This window comes from Ascaphus truei, chromosome 2 (assembly GCF_040206685.1).
Source record: "Ascaphus truei isolate aAscTru1 chromosome 2, aAscTru1.hap1, whole genome shotgun sequence".
NCBI classification, from domain to species: Eukaryota; Metazoa; Chordata; class Amphibia; order Anura; family Ascaphidae; genus Ascaphus; species Ascaphus truei.
In genome coordinates, this window is record NC_134484.1 from 107872000 (window position 1) to 107892126 (window position 20127).

The window sequence follows — 20127 nt, forward strand, 5'->3', positions numbered from 1 at the left end:
GCCCAGAAGGGTCTGACTGGCATGTCTCACTCCCAGCCTGGTGGAGCAGCCTCCTGTCTAGGAGGGGTGGAACTCCCTATAATTTAGCACTTCCTCTCTGCTGCACCAGAAGGGGAGGGCACAAGGTCTTTACCGTGATTGGCTACACACAGACCCTTGTGTCACCTTCACTCCTGCCACTCAGAGAGTCAGCATGAGGGGGGGTCAAAGCCCTAGCATTGCCTTCCACAGCCTGTAGTTACAAAGGACTTACGTGACAGGAGGCAGAGAGGCAGTCTGGACCAGCCATGGCTACACTTGCATGAGATTATAAACAAAAACAAACAACAAATTGAAATGAGACAAATAAATCACTGATGAGCTTAATCAATCTTTCGACAAAATATAATGGCCAACATGAGGTGTACATAATGTAATCAGATACTGAATGTATGAGAGCAGCTAAGGATTGCCTTTTTAACAACGACAGGAAGGAAAGGGAAACAGAAACAACCACCTGTGTTCAAATATAGAAATGTATGTGACTATTGTTGTATCAATTTGAATGGTCACATTAAACCAAAATGCTGGTGTCTATACACTTGTTAAAACCCAGCGGTGATAATGTACTTAAACAATAGATCCAATAAGACTCCCGGACACATAATGCCTTGAATCTGTTTCCTCCTAATTTGGAGACTGGGACAAACTCAATACCCATTATTCTGAGACCAGCTGGATCTTTTGAATGGACCGTTGGAAAGTGTAAACACTATATGTGAGGACTCCATTTAGAATGGCACATCGGTGCTCCAGGAACATCATGCATAGTGGCCGTTTGGTACGTCCAATATATTGAAAGTTGCAAGTACAAAAGAGCTCGTATACAACGTGTGTTGTTAAACAGTTTATAGAAATTTTTATAGTGTGTAAACCTATTAGAGAAGGAAGCAAATTAATTGTCAACAACAATGTGTTTACCCATGAGGCACCTTGACCTACCATATCTATGATTGCCATTCTACCCAGGGTATGTATCCACAGATGTACCAAGTTCTCTGAGCCTACTGTTTTTGATGTTCAACGAAAAACTACAGGTGCTGATTTTTTCAGATGTTTTTTAAGGTGCGGATCACAGAGTAACACATTCCAGTGTGGATTGAGGACTTGGGTGATCTTGTTAGAATAACTACTATATTTTGTAATAAACTTTGCACCACTCTTAGTAGAATCTGTTGAGCTGACTCAGGGGAATATTGCGAATGCACTTAGGGTGGTGGCAGCTATCCGCATGTAACTAGCTGCTTACCGCCACATCACTTTGTCTACGTCGACCGAAGGCACTAGGTACAGAAAGACTATATCACTCGAGCTGATTTGATGAGTGAACCTAAGTCCTAAATTATTGTTGTTAAAATCAGCGAGGGTTTGTTTGAGATCTCCCCCATCTCCATCCCAGATGATCAAAATGTCATGAATGTAGCGGCCATAGTATACCAGGTCCTCACCCAGACGTGAATTGGTCCAGATGTAATTGGTTTCCCAAAACCCCATGAAGAGGTTGGCATTGCTCTACCCCTGAGGAAGACACTCACGTGACGAATCTTGTATAACAAAGTTATTCTCTGGAGCTTCTTTGCATATATATATAAATATATAATATCTAATAAATATATATCTATAAAGAGAGAAAAAAAACACAGACGCACACCTAGTGTATTACCGTAAAATACAATGTTTATGGGTCCCCTGATGAAGACATTGTTATGACGAAATGCGTAGGGCGTGGCTAAATTGTGTGGCTTACACTCACAGAGCTAAGGACTTAGATGCTGTGTATGAGCTTCCGAGGCTCCCAACGATCCAGTGTATACCAGTGCTAGCACGGACTTTTGAATTGCTGGCATCCGGAGGGCTATCACTTCCGGGTTCAGCGGTGACCAGGTTCCACTTCCGCAGAGTGTGGAGAGGCGATGCCGCATAACGCTGGGACCTCAAGGTACAGTGAAAGGACCGCGCAGTTGGTGATTGAGATTAGTCTCATACACGCTTGAATTCTTGCTATTTTTGTGAGTGGGCATTTGTCTGATTTTATGTCCCATAAACATTGTATTTTACGGTAATACACTAGGTGTGCGCCTGTGTTTTTTTTTCCTTCTCTTTTTAGATATCTACAGGGACTGGTGATCCCATATCAGGCTGCAGACACCTCGGTGGATTATACTTTGGGACTGAATTGGACACTTATCGATTGATCTTATTATTCTTCATTTTTATCTATTTTAATATTTTTTATGTATTGATTTAATTATTGTTTACATGCCATTTATGTTTTAATGACTAGTGATCAGAGTATTACATTACACACAATTACCTTTAGATTGTTATTTGATACACTTGTTGGCTTTATTTATTTAATCAGCTTACTTCTAGACTTACAATCCCACAATATATTTTATGTAGGGATATATAAGGCGCTACTTTGTAGTTTTTTTCTTTTGTTGTGCATATATACACACACACACACACACACACACACACACACACACACACACACACACACACACACATGTAATTCATGTAAAGTCTTTATCTGTTCCCCCACCAGAAAAGATACCAGCACGTTATGGTTGACAAAACTTTTCTTTACTTATATATTTATTTACATAATGTTTTACCAGGAAATATACATTGTGATATCAATAATTTTTCACATATGCCCTGGGATACAAAACAGAGGAACAGTCCCAAAGGGCATAGTCCGCAAACAGAGTGCAATATTTATATGTAAACCCTGCATTGTTTCTCTCCAAGGGCCATTTTAATTAGTGTAATAGTACAACAAGTTCTCTACATAAAGGCTTCCGTATTGTATTAGATTCTTATATCTAACAAGTTAGTGTTAGAAACTTTCAAATATAATTAAAGTATTTAAAAAAGGTACAGTAGACAGAATATTTCTTAGAAAGAGAAGTATTAGAACAAGACTTTAATGGAATTGTTTTTTTTTACAAGGAGAATGTAGTTTTTTAATACTGAAACAAGGAGTATGAATGAAGATATCGAGATTTCTTGGTAGAGTTCTTTGATTTTCTACACAGTGTATATGTGTGTGGGTGTGTATATATATATATGTCTGTGTGTGTGTGTATATATATATATATATATATATATATATATATATATATATATATATACATATACATATACACTGTGTATATATATATATATATATATATATATATATATACATATACACTGTGTGTATATATATATATATATATATATATATATATATATATATATATATATATATATATATATATATATATATATATATATATATATATATATACTGTATATATATATAAATATATATATATATATATATATATATATATACTGTATATATGAAAATGGAGGGAAAAAAGCGCAATCCTACATAGCAATCAAAAATAAAGGGAACATTTATTGTTAAACAACAAAAGCTTGGTTGCTGGACATAAACACTAAAAATACACAGACAATAATGTATAGATACCAAACACAAATAGAGGGGTATTCCAAAATGGAAATAAAATGGTAAAATACCAAAATTAAATGTCCAAAAAGTCTATTGTGGAGTAGTAATGAATTTTACAGATGTATTGTGGAGTAGTAATGAATTTTACAGATGATAAGTCACTTGTAGCATAGACCAATAGCAAATTGAGTAGAGTGAAGTAGCCGTGTACTGTATATTGGGTAAAGGTATCAGTAGTAAGCTGAAAGATGACCTCTGTTTTGAAATGGTTGCTGAAAGATGACAGGCAGGGCAGATATAGGGAATAAAGGAACGATCTCACCAGACAGTGTAACCACGATGAACCCCAAAGGGTCCCCGCATCCCTCCGTTAGCTGCACCAGCGAAAACACGCTGTAACGTGACCACATGATGCTGAACCGGGTAACACTGGAGACGGTCCCCTGCTTCCTGCTTTCTGTTTCTCCCAGACTGCCACAAATCTGAGGGTTCAAAGTTGCACACTACAATGTGTGATCTCCGTTGTAGCAGGAGAATATCAGACTCAGCCGCACATCTAAACCTAGACACATATTTTAAGGAAAACATTTGATTATTTAGAGCGCCACATTTTGATAAGTTTTCTTTTGTATGCACTGAATGTAAAGCAGTAAACTTCCAATAAATATACCGGCATAGACTTGGATATATTCCACTCTTCACTCTTTAATCCCCACTCCTCCCACAAACAACTGCTGGACACAGTGACGTAAACTATATATATATATATATATATATATATATATATATATATATATATATCAGAATATACCCCAGAATATATTTGATTGATTCCTTTAATATTTCCAACCCCTGAGAACGTTTAGTCCTCTTGTAATCCAGTTTTGAATTGTTTTTATAATTGCTTTGCACTAATACATAGCTGCAATCTAACATAGTACACCTAAACTCTTCCCAAAATTAAATGTGTAAGCGCAAGTTTGATCAAAATGTAATCTTGTTTATATTGTTGTGTCAGGGAGTACATCGTGGAATATTATATTACACCACTTAGCGCAAGTTTCACTTTTATGTGAGCTACAACATTTAGATAGAATCCATCCAAACCAAATAAAGGAGGGAAAATGCTGGCATACTGTAGCAGAAACATTGTGCTAGTTTGTATTTTTATTGGCACAAGATAAAGTAAAAACTAATTGTAAAGAAACTTATTTACATGAATAACTCTAAGCTCAAAAATACTTTGTCAACCTCATGTAAAACGTTGCTGAAGAGGTTTTAGATATGAATAAGCAATGGTGCAACTGCTTGTTTTAAGTTTTCATCGTCTAAATGTAGCATACTGTAGGTTGAACTTGATGGACATATGTTTTTTTTCAATGTCATCTACTATGTAACACTTTGGGTGCTCTTGAGACGTAGCTACAGTACATTGTCATGGGGTTTGGCACTCATGGGTTCCCATGACATATTAGCTACATCATAAAGTTCCTTTTTCTTTTTTATAGAGATCACATTGAGATCACATTCAGAGCACAGAATGCGATTGACTGTATAAGGAAGTGGAAAAACACACATCTCAAACTTCTGTGAAAGTCAATAACATTAATTCCTTTTTTATGTGACAGCAAAAATTCACATTTTGCTACAATGTTGCAGGCAGAATATTGTTTTGCACACACTGCTATTGGACTAGATCAGCGGTGCGCAAACAGAGGGGCGCGACCCCCAGGGGGGCGCGGGGTTTACAGAGGCCCCGTGCGCTTCCCGAAGGCACTTAAATTAAGTGCCGGGGGAGCTGCAGGGTCTCTGTAAACCTTGACTTACCTAGGCTCTGGCGGCATCCTTCCTGCATCGCCATGGCAACGCACCGTCAAAATGACGCCGCGAGGTCATGTGACGCCGGAGCGCAGGTAAGTGGGGGTTAGGGGGGGGGAGGCGCGGGAGTGAGGGTACCGCCGGCAGGGGGGCGCAGGGAAAAAAGTTTGCGCCCCCCTGGACTAGATCATAGTAAGGTTGCCAAGTTGCTCAGCAGTGATATCAGGGAAAAGGTGGACCGACTGCACAACACCTTTATGTCAGACATAAGGCATAATTAAAAGTAATTGTACGTATGCCGATATGGCCGTTCAGTATATGGGGATTTTCTGCCAAAAATAGCCTGTACGGCTGCTTCACACATTAGAGTTACCCCCATAACAGATGCTTTTTTGCAATACACAATATCTATTTTTTGGGGCATGGGGAAGTTGTCAAGCCTGAACCAGAGCCCCCAAATCACTGTACAGGAACTGTAATTGATCACATTTTATTGTGTAGTTTACAGATAAAATATTTTTTTATTTTGTACAGATCACAATGTTTTTTTAAACCTCATATTCCCAAAATTTGAAAGGGTTAACATTTTAAAGGTTTACAGTACATGTCTCCCTGTTTTTGGAAATGAAAATAACATTGTGTATTTCTCAGTATATCTTGCAGGTGTAATTTAACTCAGTATGCCTTTTGAGGCTATGTCTTTTCAAAAGCTACCTTATTATGTAAACAATATGCTGGCAGGGAATTTGCCAGACAGTTAATACTTTGACTCTTGGCATCCAATGAAGTAAGTTGTTCTCAATGTTTTATAATGTATGCTTGTTGGAGGAAGCCCATGTTCCCAAATTAGAATGTTGATTGTATTGTCCTAGAAACTGCTGTGGGAGTTTGATGGATTATATAAGACACGTGTTACTACTGTAAGTTAATGCTGCAATAGTTATTTATTGAAATAAATTGTGACTAGAGAGGTATTTAAGTGACGAGTGTGTCTGGGAAAAAGGGAAGTGCCATGTGATTTTGACCATATGGAATAGCATTAGGCCAGCAATTAAAGAGTAAACATAAGTAGGTGTATTTGCAGTGCACCTATTGGTTTTCAAAGCTGTACAGTAGTTAGAGTAGGGTTTGGGTGGAGTTTTACTACATTAGATTACTCGTTGATGCTGACCGATAATGGAGCAGTCCCTTCAGACATCAAAGGGGCAGATCCACGGAGCTCCGTTATATCAGAGCAAATAGTGTGATGCTGCCTAAATAAGAAACAGACATTATTTATATACAAAAACAATGGCTGTTCGTATCTCATTAGAATATAAACATACACATGCCACAAAAGAATGTGGCACATTAAGCATACTGTAAAAAAAATGCACTCATTGTGCTAATTGCAAATATATACATTTATTAGGAAATACAAAATAAAAATAAGATATAATAAATGGTTGAAAATATTCAGACTATACAAAAATATACTCAGTGGTAATAAATAGAAACGCTAACATAATAATGGAACTCATGTGTGACCGACACAAAAAGTAGATTTAATATAAAAGGAGTAGTAGCATATATGGACTAGCCCCTAGTAAGTGTCCGTATATATCAATTTCAAGTAGCACAGAGAGGAATGATTCATAGAGTCTCAAAGCAAGTAGGGTGTGTTTTTCCTTCTCGTGTGATTGCGGGAGAATTGAGCAGTGCTTGATAGCACAGACCCTTCCGCTTTACAGAGAGGAAGCAGAATCTATCTGCATCACAAACCGAAACTGGTGAGATTTGACATGGATTTGAGACATCTCAGATAGAGCATGGTCGCTGTCCATGGGTGAAGTATGCCTGTTTTCCCTGAGCAATACCTACCTCTGCCATCTTGAAAGCCTATACACGAGATCCGCCAGTATCATTTATATCTAATTCTACTTCAACTGCTGTGGGCCTCTGCAATGAGACCTCCCTGAACCCCTATTTTTCAATTGGGATGTGAAGATGGGCTGTGTTTGACTGTTTTCTCTTTGGAATTCATTTTTGTTTTCCTTCATGTCTGCTGTTGCTCTATATATGCACAGTGGGTCAGGCCAGGTTTTGGTTTCAACTGTTCAGAATTTATTCCATTGATGATAGTGGACACATTTTCTGCTATGGATCTGAATATATACAGGCATACCCCACTTTAAGTACACTCACTTTAAGTACACTCGCGAGTAAGTACATATCGCCCAATAGGCAAACGGCAGCTCACGCATGCGCCTGTCAGCACGTCCTGAACAGCAATACCGGCTCCCTACCTGTACAGAAGCTGTGCGCAAGCGGGGAGACTATAGAGCCTGTTACACATGCGTTATTTACATCAGTTATGCACATATATGATGATTGCAGTACAGTACATGCATCGATAAGTGGGGAAAAAGGTAGTGCTTCACTTTAAGTACATTTTCACTTTACATACATGCTCCGGTCCCATTGCGTACGTTAATGCGGGGTATGCCTGTATGCGGGTGGCTTACTTCGAGACTCTATGGGGCCTATTCTAGTAGCTTCGATGACTTTGCTGCTATCTGGAATGATGTGGCATGTTCCCGCCGAACGGTTTGTCATTTGTGTTATGACGGTATTCAGAAAGAATCTGAAACCATCTCAAACCGTGAGGTACGAAAATGCCACAACTGTTCGGCGTAGCAGCAAAGTGATCTCAGATTTTTCTAAGTTCTCCCCCTGCGAGCTTCTCGCAATCTGAGCTGCACAGAGAGAGACGCCTCTTCCTCCACCGCTCTCATAGGCGATCACAGTGTTTTGTATTTTAATTTGAATACTAGTGTGCGGGAGAAGGTGGTCTCCAGACCTAAACCGCATTAATTTCAGGTCCGGGGACCCCTTGCTTCCCGAGTTACAGTCCTCAGTATGGGGTGTTGGTATCTCCTATGCTATATACAGTATATACAGTGCTTGGAACTCTACTAAAATAGGTCTCCCTTACTCCTACAAAACCCATATTTAAGTGTCTGGAGGGAGCGAACCCCACCTTTATGCATTACATAAATACCATCCGGTAAAATCCCTGTGTTAATCTGAATGGCTTTTAGCGCATATACGATGTTAGGGGCAACACCTAATTTGCATGTCATTAGCACTAGCTGCCGGTTAAAGAAAATAACCATATGTTATTTAGAGAGTAGCACTTGGTTAACATTACATTATTTGCTTTAGTGCGTAGGGTAACATTAAATAAGCTAAAGGAACATTAGGAATCTGCCCCTAAATTTACTAATGGCAGTGACATGTTCAGTTGATTAAAATTTAGGGGATTAACACCATTTTTAAACCCGATAATTAGTGTACACAGATAAAAATATATATATTTTTATCTTTCCACTGTGTTCCGATGCTTTGGAGTGTTTTATGATCTTTACCTAATCTTTTTTTTGTAAGACTGTTTGTAAACTGTTGCACAGTATATAGAAGGAACATTGAGGCACACAATCCCCTCAATTAACTAGTGCTACAGAGCATATGTTTCCACATTAATAGTCAATTGCTGCATCCGGATAGTAAAATAAGTAGTGGAGCTTATGTAAATTAACCCCTAGTTGGGAAGTGGTCTGGCGAGACTGTGAAGGGTTGTCCGGGGGAAGTCCTGAAACCCACCCAGGCCCCATACATAAGTCCTGCAACTAAATGAACCAGTTCACCTGGGGAAGCTCCAACATTACAAATGGCAGTGAATTACTCAAATATAACTTTGATTCATCCGGTCTTGCGTGCTCCAAGCTGTATGAAGATACAGGAGAAAATCACCACCGCCAAAGAGGAGAGTGAAACAGCGGGCACGGCCGCGCAACAAGAAAAGATTTTTGTTGCGCGCCCGTGCCCGCTGTTTCACTCTCCTCTTCGGCGGTGGTGATTTTCTCCTGTTGCACAGTATATACAGATCGATTGCTCATCCAAAATGTACTGTAACTTTCTTTTTATCTCTGAAGGATGAATAATTAAAATAGTTTATATAGTTTTTGTAGCATGTACAAGCATGCTTGCATGATTGTATGTCAGTCGGTGAAATCAATTGGATTCATAATAATATGATTAGCATGTAGCAGAAGATATGTTTTTTGTTTAGTTTATTATCATAAATGGTATTTTAATCAGAAACATTTGAACGTGTATTTGTCGTCAGAAGGTGATCTAGATACCACTGGCTCCAGTGGTATTGTATATGTGGGAATTCAGCATCTTTTCTTTTATATGCATACAGTATATTTCTATATACGAATGTTTGGTTGGGGTATGAGAAATAAAACAAATGAAGAACATGGAACAGAAATCCATCTGTGACTAGATTGATATAGCTTCATACACTAAATTACACTTATCAAGGGAGACCAGGTCTTTTAACACATTTATATTTTTGGGATCATTCAACAGGCAAAAGAAGGCAGTGAAATAAAACGGGGTTTATTTGGATAAAACCTTGGAAATGCAACAAAACAGAAAATACAGAAATACTATATTATACTGTATATACTGAATTACACTGGGTTGCCCTGGTGTAATTCACCCCGCGTACTGGCAAATCATGCCTCCTCGCCGGGGAGAAATAAGGACTACTGGTAACTTCGGCCCCGAACTCCTGCAAACAAAATAATTGTATTTCTACCCAAGTATCCCCCCTAAAACTGACACACAAGAAATCTCACAGTTCAAGGGCCAAGGGAACATGAAAACAGAAAAAAGCAGGGGGTCACTTTATTTTCAACATGTATTATCCCTGGTCCCTGGCTGATGGTGCTTATGTAGCTACCAGGGACCCATGGTTTCAGGGGTAACCACAGGGTTTAAACTTTATTAGATAGCCTGGTTACCCCCTCCCGTCACAACATTACAGAATGTATAGTTTATTTGTGGCTTTATAGACTAAATTACACTACAGAACCTACTAAAAAGTTACCCAAGGTATCTACTGTGGGTTTACACTCCAGCTTTCAATCAATTACAACATGTTTGTCTTACATAATTCCTCTCCCTCCCACAACAGAACTCCATGAAGACCTCTTCTCTATATAGTACCTGATGATCACACCTACACTACTGGGCCTTGCAAGCACTCTTCTTTTAAAAGTCCCACTAAGTAAACTCCTGGACCCATCACGCACCTACTGTAGCTCTATTAAACTCAATTTCCAAACATATAATGGGGGCTATATGTGACACTTCTTAAGGAATGTTTTATATATGTCCATATAATAAAGGGTGAGATTTGTGATTTATATCCTCCATGAAAGAGGCATATAGTCATTGATGGTATTTACATACTATGACAGGATGGAAATTGAGCATCAAATGTGTCATGTTTTTGTTGAATCTACTAAAAATGTAAGACAATGACAGGATGAGCAGAAAGAGTTCTTTTAGTTGCACGTTATGGCAAATGACCTTATTAAAGCTGCAGTTCAACCAATATTCTACATGTGTGTTTTTTTTAATAAATCAGTTTCTGTACTATGAGAAAATACTTTGTAGTATTAGCATTAAAAAAATTAAAGACATTTGTAATGTATTTTTATGTAACAGGCATTTTTGTTCCTATAGCAATCATATACAAAGTCACACCCCCTTCACCTTCTGAAACAGCATCACCTTTTTGAGCCCTGCCCTCTCTAGCAGTGAACCAATTGAATCTAGTGCCTGCCTAGTCACAGGATCTTCCTCACAGAACTTTGGCTGTCAGTGCAGCAGAAGATTACCCGAGATGCATTTAGTGAACCCCCAACCGAATTTCAGCAATCGATTACAGGAGAACGGATCGATCAGCGACTTAGCTAATCACTTGTCAGTGTGCAGATTGTATTGATTCACATATTGAATGAAAACATTTTATTGTATTTATTTTTTTTAAACGACAGCTTGAACTACAGCTTTAAGGAAATAAAAATGCAAACGAACAGCATGCAGTAGCTCCCCACTACACTTCGTGCAGTGAGCAACTCATCAGCTAGAGAAACTGGTATAGATACCGGAAGACACACTAAGAGATGAATATTGGTAAATTGATTCTTTTAGGTATTATTGTAACAACAATTCCACACTGGATGGAGTGGTTTAAGATTAGATTATACATAGCTGAGTGTTTTATAACAATTTAGGAAAAGCTAGATGGACGCTAACAAGCTGGAGCATCAAGGGTAGTGCACCCGTCAGCCAGCTAGGCCACAAGCTAAGAGAACAGCTATATATTGTAGGAGGCGATTTTAATATGGTCCCAGACCCGGATTTGGACAAGTCCACACAGCTTGTCCAGATTTGGACAAGTCCCCACATAGCTACAACGAGAGGCATAAGACACAGGGAATATCATGAGTAGGAGGGACCTTGAGAAAATAAGCCCTTGCCTCCCCTCAGTTTTTTATCTTTCCACACACTGCCCAGACCCAAAACCCTATTTATTAACCTAGCGATCCTGTGGATCAGCTCTCCCCACTTTCATATAGTGATTAGGAATGGTGCTGAAATACTGACCGGAATGAAGGGGACGCTGTGTACTTATTCTGCAACATTCTCCTTATTTAAAGATGGGTAATTTATTGGAGTTTCAGTATAAATTCATGTTTCTGTGGCTAGTTTCTGGTCTGACACACTTTTCTTCAACAAAACACCAATGTGTTACAATTATAAATATTTGTGTACATTGTTTAACTCTTAAACTCTCAAAAGCTACTTTTATAATATTAATTGTCAGTCCAAATAAAAACAGTGTCACCTAATACTGAAGTACTCATGTACATTGTTTCAAATCATGCACTGAAAAATAGACCAACAGGAAGGGCTTATTTATTAAATTCCCCAGCTGCAAGATGAGGGCAAAACTGGTGCAGTTGTGCTTTGCCGGATTTATCAAAGGAGAAAATCCCATTGGTTGGAATTATTTGGCCTTTTGTAGCCATGCAAATTTGATAAATTTCCCTCATTGAGGTAATTTTAAAGAAGGGAAGAAGTGTGGTCAGGTTTTGATGACATAAGAGAGTACAGTTATGACAAATCACTAACTATATCTGTACCTCTATGTAAGGCAATTTGAAACAGAAAAATATTTGTATACAGGTAGTCCTTGTTATCCAACGTTTCACTTTAAAATGAATGGCATATCCAACGCTTTAAAATTCAGCGCTTTGGGCCGTTTTTCGATGCCGGAATGCGTTATCCAATGCCTGAATGCGTTATCCAACGCTCACTGCCACTGATTAAGGCTGGTTCTATAGTGCGGGCGCGTGCTACGCCATGCGCGCAGCAGTTTTAGTTGGCTGAGGTTAGTCAGCCATTCTATAATGGTGCCGCGCACGGCAGGGAGAGTGGAACCGGCCGACAGGGGGGAAGATGAGTAAAAGAATGTATTTGCGCCGCTACCGCAGCTGAAAATGTAAGTATATGTGTGTGTATGTATGTATATGTGTATGTATGTGTGTGTGTATGTGTATGTACAATGTCATAAAAAATATTATTAAAGGAATTATTTATTTGAAAACTTATTTAAACATACATACATACACACACACACACATATATACACACACACACACACACACACACACACACACACACACACACACACACACACACACACACGCAAACAGTCATACACTCATGCAGAATACACACATAAAACGTGTGCGGCACGTGCACGCGACTTCGCACAGTCGCGCGCACGGCCGCACACAGTATACAGGGTAACAGCCCTAACATAGGGCTCACTTTACAACGGTTTCACTATCCAACGCTACTTCCAGAAAGGATTCCGTTGGATAACCGAGGACTGCCTGTACTTTATAGTGGGTTAAGAGTGTAACGCCTCTTATCTTGCAATGTTTCTTTGTTAATGGCTCTTTGAATTGTTTTCCTTTTTAATCTAAACTTCTGCAACGCAGTGACTTTGTATATTGTAATTATTTTCAGCTCCATCTCATTCACTGGAACTCTTCGTTATTCAGAAATATTGATGAAGCAATTGGACAAATACATGGAATAACTATAATTTCATTGTTTGTGCAGGTAATTGGTTTCTTATTTTCATAAGAAATATTATTTTACCTTTACCATAATAACCTATAGCATGTTCTTGTATAGCACTGCTAGTTTTACATAGAGCTTTACAGAGACATTTTGCAGACACAGTCTCTGCCCAATAGAGCTTACAATCTGTGTTTTGATGCCTGATGCACAGGGAGATAAAGTGATTTGCCCAAAGTCACAAGGAGCCGACACTGGAAATTGAAGTCAGTGCCAGCCAGTGTCATTACTCATGGAGCCACTCCTTCTCCACTCATTATTAAGTCCCAAAAATTTAATTCCACAAAATCACAGCAACAAATTCCACGGAAAATAAACGATATATTACTTTTGTCAGGAGCAAGTTAGGAATTCATTTCTAGATAAAATAAGAACATTGAAGGGATTCCATAGTTAGTGATTTTACCTGATTAATAATTTTCTTTTACAAAATGTATGGAAAATATTTTACACTGTCTCTCATAGGGGCTTAATCTAGTAGCTTCAAATTTGTCATTGCCAAATCGCACACGTATTGGCATGTTCAGAATTCACGGTATGAAATGTGTGAAAAAACGGTATTCTCTATTCCAAATCACATTTTCTAAACCGCATGTATAAAAAAATGACAAACCGCCCAATTTTGTACTTGCTTTACAAGCAAAATTACCAGAAGGTGCAATTTCGGACGAGGAGGACTTCATAAACCTCATAGTATCTCCAGATGTATATATGTTCTCTCTAACCTCCCTCCAAATAAATTAGGGAGAGATGTCTGTGCTGAAAAATGAACATACCTGAAGTGCCATGGGAGATATTTAAATATACTTTGTATAGACTTTATCATGTGTCACACATCCTAAAATACAGTATATCCTTAAAACCAATTAGTTTTGAAGACCCTTTCGATGAATGGGGTACTAGTGTCACCAGTGGATTGTTTCAGTTTCAATCTGTGCAGATTAATCAAAAACCGTCATTGGATACTAATCCAATAAACCGATTCCACAATCCACTGGTGGATTTTAATAATCCAGATCCTCGGATTCGGATTGCTGAATTCGCAGACTGCATTTTTTTTTTTTTTTTTTTTTTTTTTTTTGTAACATAAATTTTATTTCAAATTCGTACATCAATTAATACATGTCAAGACAGTTCATATTTGGAGATAACATAAAATACCAACATAAAAAGAATTTCAAAATTTAAGGGCTGGGGTGTCATAACTTGGGAGGGGGCAGGGGGACGGTAGCTGGTGGCTCCCCAATGTCCACCCACTCCAATCGTTATCCTCTTGTAGACTCTTCTATTCTCTCTCTCTCGTCAGTGATTAAAAAAAGTGTGTGTGTGCCGATCACGTGCATTCTTTGTCTTTTGTCACTGTTTTGTCACAGAAATTGTATTTGTGATGGTAATATTTTTAATTAAAAATCAAAACACAATTTCAGTGACAAAATGTAAAGAAGTTTGACTTAGGCCTAGTTCCCTCTGCTCGCAGCTGCGCGCGCGACTGCATGCGCAGCGCGAACAAGAGAGGCCCCAGTCAGTGCGCGCGCACACATGATCAAACGCGAGTGGCGTGACCAGATTTTGGAAAGTCAAGGTATTTTATTTGTGGTGCGGCGGCTGAGTGATGGCCTCGTCATGGCGGCGGTTCAGACAACGAGGGCGAACCAGTCGCATGACGTCATGACCGCACCCCCCCCTGTCGCAACTGCACTGAAATCCTTCAGATCGCTCGGGTGGAGGGCGCGAACGCTACCAGGCGCTATGTCACTTCCCTTTCTTTACTTCTGTCACCATGAAGGTAATTTGCTCCAGCAACATTTTTGTACAGAAAGGTGCCAGCAAAGAAGTTTCACTTAAAAAAATACTTGAAAAGACGAATCACCCTTTCTGAGATTGATTCGTGGAAATCCACGGACCAAAGGAACCGGACGATAAGCGGTGGATCCAAATCCACCCCCAAAATGTGCCCATCTAATAAAAAGGGCATGTAGATGGATTGGTTTTAAGGATATATTTTTGGATGTGTGAATCATTTAAATATTTTTTGTATAGACAGATATCTCCCATGGTACCCCAGGTTCATTTTTCAGCACAGGCATCTCTCTCTAATTTATTTGGAAAGTGGTTTGAGGGGACATATATACATCTGCAGATACTATTAGGTTATGAAGTCCTCCTTATCCTCCATCCCGAAAAAAAAACCTATTTCAGGCTCTGTTGGGAAATCACAATTCCTATTTTGCCACTTTATAGGTGATGTAAAAAAAGCGAGTGTTTCAGACGCGATTTGCATTATGGAGCTACGAGAATAGCAGTTGTTGGCAAAAAAATTGTGTTTCACCCTTTTTTGACCTGCGGATCGGATTGACAGAACACGAGTGATGACGCATCTAAAAAAGCTGTTTACAGGCGATTTGGACGTGCAGTAACGGATTACAGAATAACAAAACATGTAAAATCGCTTGTAAAGTGTAGTTTAGGTGGGTTAAGTCACATTTTAAAGCTACTAGAATAAACTCCATAAATTGAAAATTAATGATTAAACAGTAAAGTATGCGATTGTAAAAAACATAAAAGTGTTGGAACTAAAAATTAAGGGAATTGATCAGCATAAGTCCTACAATGTAATGGGCTGGAAATGACTTAAGAGTAAATAAATAACTATATTCACGAAAGATTGAAAAAAAATGTCAATATCTCAAAATATATTCCATTGTGTTTATCAACCTATTGACTAGGCATGTCACCTGTAGCAAAGCATTAAAAAGATATGTTATACTGGTATGTTGCTGCCTTTTTTTTTTAAATTATAGAGCATGCAAATGAGTCATTTTTGCAAAATTACATATTCACACGATTTTTACTAAAGTTCCTTACTCACTGATATTGGACTACCGGCAAAACATAACTATCATGACCCTCTAGCCCTGTGGTTTTCAACCTTTTTTTGGTTAAGGAACCCTGGAATTATATTGTGAAATTCAGGAGAATCCCAACCCTCTCCAACAGTCCACCCCTCTCTCTTCCCCAAGTCCATCCAAACCCTCTCTCTCCCCTCCGTCCGTCTCCCCACTCTCTCTTTTCTCTGTCTGTCTCTCTCTCTTCACTTTGTCCATCTCTCCCCCAAACCCTCTATCTCTTCCCCATCTCTCTGTTCCTCCCTGTCTCTGTTTTCTCTTCCATTCCCTCATTCTCTCTCTTCCCCCTTACACTCCCCCTCTCTCTCTTCCCCCTCTTACACTATCCTCTCTCTCTTCTCCCTCCCTTACACTCTCCCCTCTCTCTTCTCTCCCCTTAAACTCTCCCCTCTCTCTTCCCCCTTACACTCACCCCTCGTTCTCTTCCCACCTTACACACTCCCTTATCTCTTCCCCTTTACACACTCCCCTCTCTCTCTTCTCCCCCTTACACCCTCTCTCTCCTTCCTTACACGTCCCCTCTCTCTCTTCCCCCCTTGCTCTCCAGTCTTCTCTCTCCCAACCCTTACATTCACTCCGTCTCTCTTCCCTCTTACACTCCCTCCTATCTCTCTTCCCCCTTACACTCCCTTCCCCCCTTACACTCCCCCTCTCTCTCTTCTCCCCCTTTACACTTCCCCTCTCTTTCTTCCCTCCTTACACTCCTTTCTCTTCCCCATTTACACTTGCTCCCTCTCTCTTCTGCCTTACACTTCCTCTCTTTCTTCAAACTTACTCTCCCTCCCTCTCTCCCCCTCACACTCCCTCCCCCTTATCTCTCTTCTACCCCTTTACACTCTTCCCTATCTCTCTGCCCCTTACACTCCCCTCTTTCTCTTCCTCCCCTTACACACTCCCCTCTCTTTTCCTCCCCCTTTTACCCTCCCCTTTCTCTCCCTCCCTCCCTCCCTCCCTCTCCAACCCCTTACATTCACTCCCTCTCTCTTCCCCCCTTACACTCCCCCCTTCTCTCTTGCCTCCTTACACTCTCCCCTCTCATCTCCCCCCACTTACACTCTCGCTCACCACCCACACACACACACCAATCGTACCTTGGGGTGCTGAGGCCTGGGGGGCTTCGCTGTTCCGCAGCTCCCTCCTCTGGTTGGCCAGAAGTTGGACCCAACGTCTGGCACCAACAAGAGGAAGGAGAGGATTGCAGTGTCTGCCGTTTTTCTGCTGCTGGGGAGCCACCGGGTTTTCTGCTGCTGCATGGGGTTCCGCCACTCCCCATCTGGGACTGTTGGGCCAGTTGACCCAACTCGTTCCCCCCACCCTCCCCCCAGTTCACGGAATCCCGGTTGAAAATTAGTACTCTAGCCCAAGGGTGCGCAAACGGGGTGACGCGAGACTTTAATTTTGGGGGGTGGGGCACATCGCTAACAGAGGCCCCACACCCTTCCCCAAAGAACTTAAAATAATTGCAGGGGGAGCATGCGTGAGGCCTCTGTAACTCCCTGATCTTCGGCGGCTTCTGGTGGCGCATCGCCATGACAATGTGGAGGTTTCACATGACGCTGTGACATCAGCAACGCTGGTGACAAGGTAAGGGGGTGGGCGTGCATGGGGGTAGAGCAGACAGAGTGGCGAAAATGAAAATGTTTGTGCACCCCTGCTCTAGCCTATAAACCATGACATTCCCATGGTTGATATGTTCCGATGGGTTAAATGTAACCAAATACAATAACATTAATAAACATAAAACCGACAATCTTTAAATGAAGTATTAAATCCTTCAGTACCATGTGGGCCTACTATCCCATGTAATACCGGCCTGCTTGATCCAAGTGGTGCCAAAGAGGTTAAAAAATAAGGAAAAAAGGCAAAATTGTCTCACCCCTTATCCCCCTTATCTTTAGGGACTAAATGCTCCCCCAAGAACTAATACAAATAAAGTGCTGTCTTTTTTTTATCATCAGGGCTTTAATCTCTCTTATAATCCACATGGCAACTGAAAAAAGTTTCCAAAGCAAAAACCATGATGACAAAATCTCCAGCCCAACATTATGACTCAAAATGTGTCTTCACCATCGCATCATGAAGACCCCTAGTGTACAGTATTTGAGGGTGGGCACTGCACAGCGTTCTTTGTAGACCCAAGGGGCCAGTTTATATGTAGCTAGCCTTTTGGGCTACGAAGGCCTTAATATTGAAATATACCATGTAATATTGATTTGCCTTATCTTTATTGTTGTGAGGGATGTCCTTATGTTAGCCCCATTTATGCTGCAGATACGTCTGTATATATGTCATAAATTGCATACTTCACAGGGTGGAGTTATAGGCTTCAGTCACAGATACATTCCAAGATGCACTGTTTTTAAGTAAAAACCTCTCTTGCTTTATCCATTGTAACATCGCCGGAAGAAGAGATCAGTGTATCTCGAAAGCTCGCACAAATAAAAGCATTTAGTTAGCCACAGAACGGTATCGTCTATCCGTTCTTGATTTTTTTAAATATATATATATATATATATATATATATATATATATTCATACATACATATACATACATACATACATACATACATATATATATATATATATATTACATTTGCATATATATATATATATATATATATATATATATATATATATATATATATATTTATACATACTGTCCACACAGATATACAAGTGGGATGCTACTTCTATTATTGGTCAGAAAAGTTTAAAACCCTGTAATCTATTCAGTCAATATTAAAGCACAGTTTTGGAGATACCTCAGACTAAGCTCTGAAGATGTGCTTTACAGACTTTTAATAAAATACACAAAAGTCGGCAATGTTACGAATGTATGATTGTTCATGGCAATTTGCTGTAGTATTCCATTTGTAAACTTTTCCAAGAATAATGATAATATTTGTCTAAAGATCTGATGCTCTTATCATACTGTAAATATAATGAGACATTTGAGACTCTTCCTGACATTTAAAGACAGAGAGAAAATGTACTCTCATACGTAGTCTCCCATATGATGCACTGCCGTCAGACAAATGTAATTACATTGTTCCTCAGATTTCATGTACTGTAGCATTTTGGTTAATCATTGTTTCTCCTAAATATTGCTTGTTTGTTTGTATTTTAGATAGGAAAAGAACATTTAGGCCTAAAAGCAATAACCGAAATTATCCAGGATATCCAGTATAAAGTAAGTCTTTGTTTGAAAAGGCTGTTCTATACAGTATGTGCCTCATAAAAGTTCACTAAAGGAATGAGATAACAGAATAACGCTCAGTTGAATTTACAAAAATGATTGTGCTAAAGGATACTGTAGCACAAATGACCTTGATTTGATACAGTATACTGTACTTAGAGATCTACGAAGTGGAGAAAGTAAGACCTCGAAATGGGATATACAGTATATACTAACATGCAGATGTGGACTAAGATATGTAAAAACACTGAGTCCTTGGGACTCAATTAAGGATTTCCCATATACCCTGGAATCCTGTGTGATGCAAACATGTATTATCAATTTCCCTATGATTGCATGATGAATTTATTCTAAATTAGGTAGGCTCTGCTTTGTAATTGTTATATTATGGCCATTATAAAATCTAGCAGGCACCTTTATCACAGTTGCAACATGCAACAAAGTATGGCCATCTAATGTTACATTATACCCAGCCATTTAATACAAATATTTAAGCTATTTATTGTATGATGTTTTCCATATCATTTCTATATTATGCACATATATTTCATACAAGGATTACTACTGACGTACTTGTTTGTATGTATCATTACTTTGCACTGCCATTAACAGAAATGATGTATTTGCCAACAAAAAGTTAATGGAGACATGAC

General features: G+C 39.4%; 1 protein-coding gene across 3 annotated transcripts in view; it reads left to right on the forward strand.

Annotated features, from left to right (window-relative positions):
- Positions 1–20127, forward strand: part of CA8 (carbonic anhydrase 8) — a 144834-nt gene that overhangs the window by 42666 nt on the left and 82041 nt on the right. For 2 of the 3 annotated variants that reach the window (XM_075584052.1, XM_075584051.1), the window contains exons 4-5: positions 13259–13354; positions 19406–19468. In XM_075584052.1, coding sequence (XP_075440167.1) covers positions 13259–13354; positions 19406–19468 — 159 coding nt within the window. The remainder of the gene's footprint in view (positions 1–13258; positions 13355–19405; positions 19469–20127) is intronic. The other variant, XM_075584053.1, reaches the window with a different exon arrangement.